Here is a 16,188-nt window from a genome sequence, read left to right on the forward strand (position 1 = left end):
TGCTCTATGGTTCTGTGGTTTGGGGACCTTCTCTTATTGCTTCTTATTAGACTTCTATTGAGCGAGTCCAAACACTATTGTTGCATCGTATCATTAGGTGTCATAGATTCACCCCTCATAGCATTGTTTTAGTAGAGTTTGGTGCTCATCCTCTCAAACTTGCCATTATTTTTTACTTGATTTGGTTTCTTCATCAGCTTCATGGTTTTATGGAGACAGGTGCTGACCGACATAGATACTTTTTTTGGCATATTGTTCTTCGGTGGAGATTATGAGATCTGACACTTCTGCTAGATCAAGATATTGGTACGCTCAGGCTACCTCTTTGTTGGGTTCGATCGAGATTGAGATTGATTGTCTTCCTCCCTATCAATTTTCGCTAGAATCCCTAGCTCATCTTCTTCCCTCTCGTCAGGAGTTGAATGAGCATGTCAGACAAGATATCTATAGGTAGTATATTACCAATACTTGGTGTCATCCCCTAGGTGGTTTGCGACCTAAGATGGCCTTCTATGCTGAGCATTTTCTTGTTATTCAGGATGGTATTTTTGTTGGCCCTACCTATCATTATCGGGGTTGGAATCATGCATTATGGTTCTCTTTGGACTCTTTTAGGGTTGGTTGTCATCGTCTCAGGGCTCGAACTAATCACCATATGGATTAGGTTGATCGATTATGCTAGTTTTGCACTCTGATGGAGGTTGAGACCGAGACTCACTTCATATTTCATTTTCCTCAATACTATGAGATCAGAGGGAGATTCTATTTCCTTTTCAGAGACTATTCTTCTCTCTCGATGTTCTTCAGTTATATTGATCAGCACTGTTTAGCACTTTATCTTCAAGAGGCCACCCATCTTTGAGAGAATACCCTGCAGTCCTTTCATCAAAGACAGACTTCTGATTAGCTCATTACCACCTTTTTCTCTCTCTTTTCCCCTCCGTGGGGTTTGAAAAGGCCTTCCACTACTTCACATTCCAAATTTTTCAGAGATTGTACCAGTCTCTACAGGCAGCATCAGTCCTATAGGGGTTCTTCACAGCATCTGAAGACTATGGATTGTCCACGGATGTACCTCTCTATTACAAATTTCTTTGTGACAATGAAGGACCCTTATTCCTTACCTTGTCTTTCTTTCTTCTTGTTGCTTTGTTCCTTTTCAGTCACCGTTTGGTGCCTTTTCTTGGCTGGCTCTTCTGTTTGTATGCTCAGTCCCATAAACCATTTTGGTTTTTCATGGAGATTAATAATTTTATCTTATCCTATCTTATCTTATCTTATCTTATCTTATCTTTTATATTTCTCAGTTGATTTCTTCCTCTGTTATATAGAGTATGTGCTTTTAATTTGCACATATGAGGAGTTTTTGCTATGCACCAAGGGTAATCATGGATGTGGAAAGCATGTAAATGTGGTTCATTTTTTGGCCTTTATATCAAATGTAATAAGAAATATTTTCTTGTGGATTGTAATGTATTATATGTTTCAAATTAATTTGCTTAACATTTTCTAGCATATATTTATCAGGTATCCACTCCAAATCTATATAATTTTATCAATACACACATGAAATATTAACTATGTTTTGGTCTCATAACTTTGTAAAAAATGTCATTAACAATTTGTATGCAAACTGTACAATATAAATGATGCATCTTAGACAATAATAATTGCGACAATATGATCAAAAGATTATTAAAAGGGCATTTCTAGTTTATGATAATTTTTTGTAGATTATACATGAGAATCCATAGCAACTAAAACTTTAGCATACACCACATCTATATGGAGGGGAGCATTGTTGCAAATTCTTTGGATAGCTTGGGGCTACAAATCCAAGGAATATTGGAGGCAAATGACCTCTTTATCTATGGAAGTTCAAGCTCTCATGGAAAGGGAGAAAATAATTAAGAGATAATATGATCGATGATTGTCATGTGATGTTTCATTGTTAGATTCTTATAATAGTGCTTACTTTTAAACAGTATATGGCTTTGAGTTTAAATTTATATCAAATGATGGAAAGAAAAGTCGAGTTTAACATTTTAAATGTGACTTGGTACTTGTGTTGTGAAGTCATCATGAAAATTAATGGGAATATTATGGAAAGGATTTTTAAATGTTATGTCAAAAGAAGATCAACTGAAAAGATTTATTACCTTTACACTCCCTTGGCTTGAATTAGAGGGCACATTTTTTGGAGGCAAGTCAATAGTATGATTTATTGCAGGAAAGGTTGTATAAACATGTTATCCCATTAGTGATGGGACAAACAATTCTCTACCACATTGTTTATAATTATGGCATCTTAAACCATTCTTTTTATTGCTATTTTAGGCTTCATGTGAGTGTTCTTTTACAAAGACCAAGTCATTGGTGTAAGGGTTTAACCATGATTCTCAATCTAAAGTTGTCGGAGGATTTTGGTTAGGGGGCTAAAATGAGTGGTGATATGGTAACGATTGAACCATCCAAAATTGAAGATTATGTAAGGAAGCCCTATACTTGGATGATTTTGAAAGAAGGGGGTCTGGTTCCATTCATCGAAGCTAATGAAAATTATTCTTCTCAATTTGTTAACTCTTGGATAGACATGAGGGTCACCATTAATGGTACCTCTATCCAAGTGAATGAGGAAATTATTGCTATGGCTACAAGGTTATCTTTGGAGGGTAGGAAGTGGAAGAAAGTCAGCAAAGCTTTTTATGAGATGAGCCTCAAAATATTTTTTAAGGGTGAAGAAGAGCATTTGAAGTTTAGAGGTGGGTTTAGTTGTGATGATCTTTTCTAGAGCTTTCAGATGAGTCATGTCTTGTGGTAATGAAATATCTTACTCTAGAAGATAGATTTGGTGTCTGTTTTTTTTACAATTTTTCTATTTTAAACCATTTTAGGCACCATGATGAGCTTTCTATTCCTTTTTTCCTCCTACATGATTTGGAAGCATCGATGATGGAGGTTAGGGATAGAAGCAAGAAGGCTAAAAATTATACCACCCTCCACCTAGGGCTCCTCCATTGTCTTTATAATTCTCACCTTTCCTTTTGTTTGCCTTAACACTTTACTTTAAATGATTACCAAGACTGATAGAATCCACACAAAAATGGGGGTGGGGGCTTCCCTACAACCCCCACTCCTAAGCCATCCCCATCTTCTACTCCTTCTGGAAATTCCAAAAAATACAAGAATTTTTTTGGATGGTTCTCATGCTACTACTAAATTAAATATTTATACCACTTTGATTAAAAAAAAATTAAAAGTTAATAAAAATGTATTTTTGAATATATATTTGTATATTAAAATAATGTAATAATTGAATAATAAGATTATAAAATCGAATACATAAATTTGGATTGCATAAATATTTCTTAACCCTAACTTGAAATGTATATTTCGAATTTGACTAGCTGCTATAATAGTTTAATTCGCCTGACTGTTGATGTGAGTATTAAAATCTAGTCTTGCCGACATGTTAAACTTTTCTTAACAAATCCACCTAAAATCCTACACTTCCGTGTAAAACACGGACCTCTTGTTGGCTTATTTCTCGAGCTTCATGTGCGTGTGCTGATTCCTCACGGCAATCCCTATCTAATAAGGACACATTTAGGTTGAAAAAGTCAATTATCTTGATGTCTAGATTGCAGTTTTCAACGTTAGCTTCCCACATAGCTAACCATGGTTGGAATCGTGCTCGTTCTTACCATTTCGCTAAATGCATGAGCTTACCTCACGTTTATATTTGACTTATTCAACCGACCTCTATACCAACTACAGTCGAATGAATGCAATGAATCCAAATATTTGATGGGGATATCTTGAGACTTACTTCACTGTAACATCCAAGTATAAACAACTCTTGCCATTATTCAAGTTAAGACCAATTCCAAGTTTTTTTATCCTCGAATTTGCTTTGGGATTAATAAGTATAGGCTTCAAATTTTCTGTGTTAGCTTTCTTATCAACACCCTGTGCGGATGAAATATCATGTCCCTCAGAATACCACTTTCTCTTTCAGCACAACTTTTGTGTTTAGCATCGTTCCTTCTTCAGATTCACAATCTGGGTTCAGACTGGCGTTTATAATGAGTCCCGACACATCTCCCGAAGGATTTCTACCAGGTCTGTACCTTGGACTTATAAGAAACTTATCAGTTATGGGAGACCGTTCTAATCATTTGTTTGCAGTTGAGTTCGACGCAATGAAGAACGAGGAATTTCATGATATTGACGACGATCACGTTGGTGTGAAGAATATCTCAATGACCTCACGTCTGTAAACTCTGAGGCTGCTGTCTACTGGACCAACAGCACCCAATTCCAGGAATTGGATCTCAAAAGTGGAAAGAATATTCAAGCTTGGACTGATTATGATCATCTTGGAAAAGAGCTCAATGTCACCATTGTAGAGGCTGGTCTTGATCGCCCACACAAACCTCTCATCTGTATGAAAAATATGGCTTTATCGGACATTCTGGAAGAAGAGATGTACATCCTCTAAATTAACATGTGCCATTCAACTATCACACCATATAACTAAAATATAAAAATAAAAGTTTGTCTAAGTATAAATATTTAGTAATTTAATTCTTAAAAATTTAATTAGTTTCTTAATTTTTAATATTTCATGTCACATTTACTTTCTTAGTAAGACAAAAAGGAGAGAAAAGACACTGAAGGAAAGTGAAGGTAGAGAAAGAGAATCCATTCCATTGTAGTCCATAAACACAAGTAATAACAATGCTCTCGATAAAGTGAGTAATGATGAAAAGATGTGGGACGGTTGATGACAATACTCCATAATGGCCACAGGGAATTTTGATATGTAAGAGAAAAATGTCCAACTAAGAAGCATCATTATCTTTATAAGCATCAAATGATGTTTGTAAGTATTTTGTATTCATATCAATCATATAGAAAAATGTGTAATTATTCTTCTCTAATGGACATTGGATGAAGATATACCAGATCTAAATGAGTCCCATCAGACAATTGTAGTGTTGTTGATCATGCAACTAGTCACAAAGAATATTAAAGAATTTTCAAGATGCAAGGAAATGATACGATAAAATATGATAGATTATGGAAGAAATTAGCAAATGGAGACAACTAAAACTATTAGAAAAATTAAAAAACAATGGCCATGTGTTGAAAATTCTCATATATATTTCATTTATTTGTTTTGGGAATTCATGATTATACAAGTTTCAGATTTTCTTTCAACAAACACATTGTTTGGAAAGCATTCTATGTGCTTATGAAATAGATAAATTTTATAAATCTAAGAATTTAAATTCCAAGTTTATTTTTGATTCATAACGTCCCTTTCTTAGATTGTCCATAGATAGTTGTCTCATTCCTACTTTTTCTTTAAATTCTTCTAATTATCAAAATTAAGTAAACTCATTAAACATTGTTCACATCTGTACTATCCATAATATATGTATCTTCTTTTATTTCAATTTTAAATTTACATATCTTCTAGGTACCTATTGCACCCATGAAATGTTTATCCAACCTACAAATTTCAGTATTTTAATGATTTGATAAATAATATAAAACATGTTTGACATTGATTTTCTATTTTTACTTAATTAAGAAATTGCAATAGAAGGAATCTAGTCGGCTAGTTAGCCACTGGCTTGCACCCATAGGTACAATTACTAGTCAGTACTAAGAGGAATCACATATAAAATTAGAAAGGACTGGTAAGACGACGAGATATAATAAGGAAATATCTAGTCGAGGCTGTTAGGCAAAGAAACTTCAATAATTTGTGTACGACATGCATAGTTGAGAAAATTAATAAGAAAAAATTATCTATACCATATTGTGTGAGCATGTATCTGCATCTGACATCAGTTCAATGAACTTTCTAATAGGGGAAAGGAACCAATAGTCGCGAGGGGCAACTTCATCAACATGTAGCTGCTACATGGGATATTTTAAGACCTTCATTTTTTTTAGAAATGTAAAATGGACATTGAACTACCTACATCTAAGGTTTGAAATTGTGACTCATCACACAACTTGTTAAAATAGTGCACCTAGTGAGACATGTCCAAAAAATGACTTTTTAATCATTCAACCAAAGCTTAATCTAAAAATATCTAATAATTTAATTTAAAATCATCATTTTTTGTTAATAGAATATTGTATAACTATATGAAATGTAACATATTATATGTAACTTAAATGGACCAAATAGTTATTATTAATCATAAATATTTGTTATATATAACACAAAAAGACAAATACTTCAACAAAAAATTTTAATTTGTTATTATAAAAATAACACATTATGATATAAAATACAACCTATAACCAACACAAAGGGACCATTAGTTGAACGCTAATTTTTTTTGACAATCTCACACATTTCATAAGAAAATATAAGGCATTTATTAGTATTCACCTTTTATATTTGTGATGAACATATTATTGATATGATTTACTCTATGCATATACATTGTTACCCCAATAATTGTACACATAAGAGTAGTATTTGTACACTAAGATATCAATGTTTATGTAATTGAGCATATTATGTTTTGAGTGACACACATATATAAAATAGCTATGATATTTTATTTGAGACAAAAAGTTATTTATTTCACTCATTAATGAATTCATATATTTGTTTTTTCTATAACATTTAAAAGTTTTCATGTGTTCAAGTATTGGTATATTTTTATCAACATTTAGATTTTATTATTATTTACAAATAGATCAATTAATTACAATATATAGTAAAAATGTGTTGGAAGATTGGACTCTTTGTTCACGATAGGATGATCGACTATTGGACCCCGCTCAACTATTAAGTCCTCTTACCGAAGTCCATATAACTAGTCAAAATCTAGCCAAGTGGTAAAAATAATTATTATTTTGCCCCTTTCTGCACACTATTACGTATTATACACGGGTTCACGGGCTCTTATTTGACTTTGAACCCATGTAAATATCACTCTGTTTTTCATATATTTTTCATTTACTTTTGTATCCTTTGCTGCACTCTGTTTGTATACCAATAACCGGAGAGCTTTCATGTATTGTTTTAGAGGTGTGAGAAGCGAAAACGGTAAAAAGAAATGGAAACTCTGCAATACACAGAAAGGTAAATCTGGATCAGTTTGTCAGCTGGATTTATGTATTTTTTCCCTCTTTCATAGGTGCATTTCAAGCTCAATTTTGCTTTCTATGGAAAGAATTATTTAAACCTGTTGGAGATCTCTCTAAAGTTGTCCAATGCTTTTTGATATACACTGCTCGTTAAGTTCCAGCATGAGGATATCGACATTGGAAGGCGCGAGTGTCATGGTCCCTGTACTTTTCCTCCTCCACACCTCGCTTATTGCCCAAGCCCACACAAATTTTGTCTTCAACCAATTCAGTGCGTCGAGCCTCGAATTCTTCGGTAATGCTTCAGTGGAGTCCAATGCCATCTCCCTTACTCAACTACCTCCATCTACTGGTTTTGGCCGTGCTTTCTATCCACATCCAGTGCGTATGAAATATCTGAATTTTTGCACAACTTTTGTGTTTAGCATTGTTCATTCTTCAGCTTCACAATCTGGATTTGGACTGGCGTTTATTATGACACCCTACAAATTTCCAAAGGGACTTATACCAGGCCCGTACTTTGGCTTGACTAGCAACTTATCAGTTACAGGAGATGCCTCTAACCATCTGTTTGCAGTTGAGTTCGACACATACAAGAACATGGAACTTGAGGAGATCAACGACAATCACGTTGGTGTGGATATCGACGACCTCATATCTGTAAACTCTACACCTGCAGGCTACTGGATTAACAACACCCAATTCCAGGAATTGGATCTCCGTAGCGGACATAATATTCAAGCTTGGATTGACTATGATCATCTTCACAAGGAGCTCAAAGTAATCATTGCGGAAGCTGGTCTTGATCGCCCACAGAAACCTCTGTTACATATGAAAAATATATCCCTATCCAACGTTTTTGAACAAGAGATGTACGTTGGTTTCTCAGCGTTTACAGGAATCATTTATGAAGAGAATCACATCCTGGCCTGGAGCTTTGCTACAAACGGAAGCTTTGCCCCGTCCCTGAATACATCTTCTCTTCCATCCTTTGTACGCAGGAAATCAAGGGGCTCAAACTCCAGATTGATAGGTTGCACCAGTACAGCTTGCGTTGTTATGGTCCTTGTAGTTGTAGCAACCCTACTTGTGCGGTGGAAGTGAAATAAGTACAGAGATCTTATTGAAGAATGGGAGATGGAATATTGGCCTCACAGGTTTAAGTACAAAGACCTACATACTGCAACTAGGGGTTTCAGAGAGGAAGAACTTTTGGGATCCGGGGGTTTCGGTAGGGTATACAGAGGAGTTCTTCCCACAACCGGCCTCCAAGTAGCAGTGAAATGTATCCTTCGAGAAACAGATGATGGGGTGAAGGAATTCGTAGCAGAAATCACGAGTCTTGGTCGCCTTCAACATCGAAACATTGTGTAGATCAGAGGCTTCTGCAGGCGGGAAAAGCAGCTATTCATAGTTTATGACTACATGCCAAATGGTAGCCTGGACAAGATGATATTTGGAAACCCAAAGAAGACGCTAAAGTGGGATCAGAGGTGAAGATTGATGTTGAGATCTTCACTTCAAACTCCAGCTCCACTGCTCCATTTCCACCATTCTATAAATAATTTTTAGAATACTTCAGTTTAGGAGTAGTTTAAACAAGAAGGATCCTGTACATATGGCATGCATTAGATGATATTTTTGGATGCATTTTTGTCTAGTCTTAGTTACTTCTTCTCCCATCCTTAATCATAGGCATGGAATAATGCTAAAACTACTGTCAGAACTCCTGATCTATATTTTGATCTATGTGTTAGGGATTAGTTTTAACAATTTTTATTTGAATAAATGTATTGGCTGAATAGCAATTTGTAGTTGGAATAATATATCAACTTTTTTTCTCCGCGGTAAAACAGAGCCTTCCTTGTTTTGAATATTATTATTTTTTTTTTATTGTGTTGCTGCTGTTGTTTGAATCCTACATTTGGTATCAGAGCTGAAGGTGTTTGGAAGACAGCAGCATGGCTCACAATTTGCAAATCCCAAAGTTTGATGGAGTTGATTACCAATATTGGTCAGTCAAGATGAAGACATTTTTGATTGGGAAAGATTTTTGGGAGATCGTTGAATCTGGATATGAAGAGCCTGCAGATTGGAATACTCTCCAACCTAATGATAGGACATTGAAGAAAGAAGCTGAGAAAAAGAATGCAATGGCATTGTTTCACATTCAGATGGCTCTTGATAAGAGCTTGTTTCCTCGAATTGCTGATGCACAGACAGCAAAAGAGGCCTGGAAGACTCTAAAAGATGCTTACCATGGCAATGATCAGATCAAGGTTGTGAAGCTACAAACCTTGAAAAGAGAATATGAGAACTTGAAGATGAAGGAGACAGAGAGTGGGAGATTTCTGTGTGAGAGTGAAAGATGTGACTCATAAAATGGCCACTTTGGGTGAATCTATTGCTCAAGAGCAAATAATACAAAAGGTATTAAGATCTCTAACCCCAAGATGGAATATTGTAGTAATTGCCATAGAAGAAAGAAAAAATTTAGCTACCATGGAGTATGATGAATTGGTTGGATCTCTTATATCACATGAGGATAGAATAAGGGACACATCCATCAGTGTTAATGAGAAGGCTTTTGCTTCCCAATTGTAAATTTCAAAGAACGATGGTGCTAGCAGCAGTAGTAACAACAACAAAGGCTCGGGAAGGGGCCAAAATCAGAATTTTTCAAGAGGATCTAGAGGAAGAGGAGGTGCTCAAGGAGGCAGAAGTAGAGGCAGATTTGATAAAAGGAACATCCAATGCTATCATTGAAATAAGTATGGACATTTTGAGAGAGAGTGTAGACTGAAATCAGGTAACAATAGTGCAAATTATGCCCACCAAGATGAGGATCCTTCCTCGGGTAATTTATTTTTGTGTTATGGGAAAGGTGAAAGTACTGTGAATGATGTTTGGTATTTGGATTCTGGATGCTCTAACCATATGTCTGGCAACAGAGAAATATTTTCAAAGCTTGATGATAGTTACAGATCCAATATTACCCTTGGTAATAACAATACTGTGGATGTTGCGGCCAAAGGAGCCATGGATGTTCAGACAAAGGAAGGTATGAAAAGTGTTCAAGATATTTATTATACTCCCAAGTTAAAGCATAATTTATTGAGTGTTGGGCAGCTATGCGAGAAGAATTATAGAGTGGTATTTGAGAACATGCATTGTACTATCTATGATAAAAATCAAAAACATAAAGTGATTACAGTTGTTCCTATGACAAAGAATAGGATGTTTCCTTTGAAGTTTGGTCAAAATGATAATCAGCTTGTCAATATGGCTTATGAGGATAAAAGTTGGTTGTGGCATCTCAGGTATGGCCATTTAAATTTCAATAGTTTGAAGAATCTAACATCAAATGCATTAGTTCTTGGATTGCCTAAGGTTGAAGAGCATAAACAGATTTGTGAAGGGTGTGCAAAAGGGAAACATTTAAGGGAATCATTTCCAAAAGGCAATGCATGGCGGGCCCAATACCCACTTCAACTTATTCATTCAGATATTTGTGGTCCAATGCAAACACAAAGTTTGGGTAAGTCGTCATATTTCATTATTTTTATTGATGATTACTCACGCATGTGTTGGGTATATTTTTTGTAGACTAAAGATGAAGCCTTTGATACATTCAAGAAGTTTAAAGCTCGTGTAGAGAATGAGAAAGGGAACACAATAAGATGTTTGAGAACAGATCGAGGAGGAGAATTTTGCTCAAACAATTCTCAGAATTTTTGTGAGATGAATGGCATCAAAAGACAACTCACAACTGCATACACACCCCAATAGAATGGAGTGGCTGAAAGGAAGAATCGTACTGTGGTAGAAATGGCAAGGAGAATGTTACAAACCAAGGGTTTAAACAATTCTTATTGTGCTGATTCAGTTGCTACAGCCGTATATATTCTTAACAGGAGTCCTACAAGTGCCCTACACAAGATGACTCCATATGAAGCATAATATGAGAAAAAGCCTAATGTAAATCATTTTAAAGTTTTTGGTTGGTTGGCTTATTGTCACATCCCTGATCAGAATAGGCAAAAGCTAGATGCTAAAAGTGAATCATGTATTTTTGTGGGCTATAGTGAGGAAAGCAAAGCTTATAGATTATTCAATCCTATTACTAATAAGATTGTTGTTTCAAGAGATGTGATTTTTGATGAAGGGGGAGTTTATGGTCATCAAAAACAACATGTTGGAAAGCCAAAATCAGTTTTGGATGATGATGATATTGCTGATAATGATAATGAGCAGCCATCTAATGGTTCTATTTCAAGATCACCAAGCCCACCAAGAAACCCCTCACCAATACCAAGAGCAAGTCCATCCTCTAGTCCTCCAAGGAAGGTAAGAAGATTGAGTGATATTTTATGAGAGGTGTCAAAATCAAGCACATGAAGAAGATCCAATAGGTGAGACCATAAATTTTGCATTACTTGCTAAAGCTGATTTTGAGCCATCATGTTTTGAAGATGCATGTGCTAATGAAGTTTGGATGCAAGCAATGAATGAAGAGATGGATTCCATTGATAGGAATGAAACATGGGAGTGATGGGAGTGTTGAAAGACACAAGGCAAGATTGGTTGCTAAAGGTTTCACTCAAAGGTATGGCATTGATTATGAAGAAAGTTTTGCACCAGTAGCAAGACAAGAAACTATAAGGATGCTAATCTCTCTTTCAGCTCAAAAGAAATGGATTATTCATCACATGGATGTGAAAAGTGCTTTCTTGAATGGGTACTTAGAAGAAGAGGTATATGTGGGACAGCCACAAGGTTTTGAGATTCAAGGCAAAGAAGATTATGTCTACAAGTTGAAGAAGGCTTTGTATGGCCTCAAGCAAGCACCACGTGCATGGTATGCAAGAATTGATGGATATTTTCAGCAGAATGGCTTTCAAAGAAGTAAGAGTGAACCTACCCTTTACTACAAACAAGAAGGTAATGATATTCTCATTGTGAGTTTGTATGTTGATGATTTGTTATATATGGGTAGTAGTTCAAAGATGAAAGATGAATTTAAAGTTGCTATGATGAATGAGTTTGAGATGAAAGATTTAGGTCTCATGAAGTACTTTCTTGGCATGGAGGTTTATCAAGGTAAAGATGAAATTTTTATTTGTCAAGAAAAGTATGCAAAAGATATGTTAAAAAATTTTGATATGGCTGATTGTAAACCTCTTTCCACTCCAATTGCTCATGGAGTTACATTATGTAGAGATGATGGTGCTAAAATAGTTGATGAGACATTATACAGGAGCATTGTGGGGAGTTTGATGTTTTTAACTCACACAAGGCCTGATATTGCTTATTCAGTTTCATTGGTTTCAAGGTATATAACAAATCCATCAGAGGAACATATGAAGGCAGCCAAGAAAATTTTGAGGTATGTGAAAAGCACGGTAGATTTTGGCATTCACTATTCTTCTAATAAGTTTGAGCTTGTTGGCTTTAGTGATTCAGATTGGGGAGGTTGTTTGGATGACCGGAAATCTACATCTGGTAATTGTTTTTCTTTGGGTTCCGATTTAATTACATGGAGTTCAAAGAAGAAAAGTATGGTTGCTCTCTCTTCTACAGAAGCAGAATATGTTGCGGTCACTTCAGCTGGCACACAAGCTTTATGGCTTAGAAAGCTTCTTGAAGAAATTGGAGAGATACAGGTTCAGCCTACTGTGATTTTTTGTGACAACATAAGTGCCATTAAATTGGCCAAGAATTCGGTTCATCATAGCAGGACCAAACACTTTGATCTTAAACAACATTTTATTAGAGATTTGGTACAAAATAAAGCGGTTGAGTTGAAGTACAGCACAAAGGAGCAAATTGCAGACATCTTCACAAAGGTAGTTACAAAAGATCAGTTTTTGGTACTCAGAGATCAGATTGTGAGTCCTCTCAGCATCAAGGGGGAGTATGAAGATTGATGCTGAGATCTTCACTTCAAACTCCAGCTCCACTGCTCCATTTCCACCATTCTGTAAATAATTTTTAGAATACTTCAATTTAGGAGTAGTTTAAACAAGAAGCATGCTGTACATATGGCATGCATTAGATGATATTTTTGGATGCATTTTTGTCTAGTCTTAGTTACTTCTTCTCCCATCCTTAATCATAGGCATGGAATAATGCTAAAACTATTGTCAGAACTCCTGATCTATATTTTGATCTATGTGTTAGGGATTAGTTTTAACAATTTTTATTTGAATAAATGTATTGGCTGAATAGCAATTTGTAGTTGGAATAATATATCAATTTTTTTTCTCTGCAATAAAACAGAGCCTTCCTTGTTTTGAATATTATTATTATTTTTTATTGTGTTGCTGCTGTTGTTTGAATCCTACAAGAGGTACAGAGTGATCAAAGATGTGGCTGCAGGTTTGCTATATCTTCACGACGAGTGGGAGCAATGCGTAGTGCACAGAGACATCAAGTCCAGCAATATTCTGCTAGACTCAGAGCTGAATGGGAAGTTGGGAGATTTCGGGCTTGCCCGTCAGTACGAGCATAACGAAAATATACACACCAGTCATGTGGTAGGAACACTGGGGTACATTGCACCGAAATTTGTAGAAACAGGAAAGGCGAGTCCTGCCACAGATGCGTTCAATTTTGGTATATTTATGTTGGAGGTTGCATGCAGGAGGAGACCAGTTGATCTCTCCCTTCAATCTGATGATGTTGTTCTGGTTGACAGGGTGAGAGAGTTGTCTGACAGAGGCAGTCTGATAGATGCAACCGACCCAAATCTTGGTGGGCAGTATGTTGAAGGTGAGATGGAGAGAGTGCTCAAACTTGGTCTGATCTATTCTAATCCTCAGCCAAAAGGCAGGCTTATGATGAGACGAGTCCTCCAAATTCTTGAAGAAGAAGCTCCACTACCAGGCTTTGACTCTACGTTTTCTTTGGATGTCTGCAGTTCTTTAAGAATACAACTTCCATATTCAACTGGCGGTATAGACGATTTCATTTCCAGGTCAAACTCTCTTTCTGGTGGTGTCACGATGTAACATCAATCTATTGATCCGTCTGGAAACTTTGGAATACAAACGAATGAAAGTATTTGTACCAGGACAAGTATTTGTTAGTCCCTGCCTTTATAAGGCAAGGAACTAATGTTTTTAGTTTTAGTGGATCTTTCTCAATTTATTTTTCTTTCTACCTTTATGTCATATTTCAAAGTTTGGTAAAGTTAGATTTAAAAAATAATTATTGAATAGAAATTTCTAATTTTAGATTGGTTGAATTGAATTTTGCTGGTGTTTTTGCAATTTTTTTCAAAAACAAAAAAAAAAAAAAAAGAAATTGTCAAATGGCAGGTTGGATGAGATAAAGCCACATTTATTGCAAGGAGATAAAGATGAATTTAATATGCCTCAGAGAAGTTGCTGTAAAAATCTGTTGTAAAAGTTAGACGACACAAAGCAAGGGTTTTTGGAGAGATGAGAAAGAAAGCAACACAACAATTGATTATTAAGAGAATAGGGTGACAATTGTCGGCTGTTTTAGGTTTTACTCACTCGTTGGTTCATTTTACAGTAATCTCCTAAAACATTTTTCATTGTTGTCTCCACTATATATGTTTTTCATTTATTTTTGCTTACATTCAGAATCCTTCATCGTTTCCAGCAGTAGGAAAACTCCATCCTCTCTAGGTATTTGATTGACATCACAAAACTACCTGTGAGAGCACCATGAGAAGCAATTGTTTCTAATGCAACTAGAAATGACATAACATCCTCAAAGACTTGAATGATGTGTCACATTACCTCTGATCTTCTCATGTAGTTGACGGAAAGGAATTAATACCCACAAAGAGTGCTCCATCACAGTGAAATAAATTTGTCCCTTAAGAAGCCAAGCCTAATAAATCAAAGATTCTTCAATCTGGATCATTTTGTTAATGTTTTATTTTGGATTTCCTTCTCTAAGTCATTTAATATTTTCTTCTACCTTGTACTTTTAGTTTTAGTTTCCTGAAACATGGTTCATGCTTCCTCTCAATTTATGAATTTTAGAACTAGTTTAATTTCCAATGCCATCAAATCTAAATTGGATTTAAATTTTAAACTTTGAATGGGCCATTCTATAATATCAGCTAGGAGCTTCAACATGTTCCTAAGTAAGGGATTTACTTTACGACCAGTCAACAAAAACACTTATTGAGATTACTTCAATGTAAATTAACATAACCCACATCTATTTTTACATTTCTCTATTAATTAGTTAGAAACCATATTTAATTTTTGTCTTCCTTGTTGATTGACAAGAAACTCGAAACCATACTAAGTTCGTACTAGGTCATGAATAAGTAACTTCTATAGTATATCTTATGAGATAAACTAGATTCTCTCTCTTCTTGTTATTGATGGCTAAAGTGAAACTCCACAATCTTGTAAGCATAATCCTAGTCACACCCAATACGAAAGCTTTTGGTTAGGTTAAAAAATAGTATCACAAAACAAAATCATTTTATGTTGTGGTTGATAGCAACCAAAATGTGTAAGCATCATACCTGAATTATTTGACAAACTGCCTATGAGAGCAACATTTCATGGAATGCTAGATTGCTAAATTTTCAAAAAATGAATTCACTATTGAAGTTTTAAAATATGTTAAATAACTGGAATTAGGAGATGAATTGTTTTGATTGATTAAAATAAACAACTTCAAAGTAATGTGTTCTAAATGCTAATGGTGGCTCAGAGAAAAGAACATGCGTTAAATTTTTTTTTATGTTAGGTCTCAATTCTGCTATTTTCACCTGTGCTACATTGTGTTTCCAAATACAACTAGCATAGAATGAAAATTGTTGTTCTTTTTCCTTTGAGTTCTGTGAAAGAAATTAATTTATATTTTTGTGACTCATTTTAACCATAAAAATCTTAATAGTTTTGTACACCTCTTTCTATTCAAATAGGAGGGTTTCATTTTGTAGGAGCAAAATGAAAAGTAGGCATACATCTGCAGGGGAGCATAATAAAAAGAAAATATACATCCATAGTGGATAACTCTTTTTGGAGCACTAAATGTAAAACCTTAGGGTTTTGATAGTTTGTTTATGTA

General features: G+C 35.2%; 1 protein-coding gene and 1 pseudogene across 1 annotated transcript; both read left to right on the plus strand.

Moving 5' to 3' along the window:
* Positions 1–3,977: 3,977 nt before the first annotated feature.
* Positions 3,978–4,501, plus strand: LOC149549365 (L-type lectin-domain containing receptor kinase IV.2-like). Its single transcript, XM_089794308.1, has 2 exons — positions 3,978–4,241; positions 4,325–4,501. The coding sequence occupies exons 1-2, from the start codon at positions 3,978–3,980 to the stop codon at positions 4,499–4,501; spliced, it is 441 nt and encodes a 146-aa protein (XP_089650434.1).
* A 2,798-nt stretch (positions 4,502–7,299) lies between these two features.
* Positions 7,300–14,132, plus strand: LOC149549366 (L-type lectin-domain containing receptor kinase SIT2-like; annotated as a pseudogene).
* The last annotated feature ends 2,056 nt before the right edge of the window (positions 14,133–16,188 follow it).

This window comes from Cupressus sempervirens, chromosome 7 (genome assembly GCF_028749045.1).
Source record: "Cupressus sempervirens isolate cs-2001-9-10 chromosome 7, ASM2874904v1, whole genome shotgun sequence".
NCBI lineage: Eukaryota > Viridiplantae > Streptophyta > Pinopsida > Cupressales > Cupressaceae > Cupressus > Cupressus sempervirens.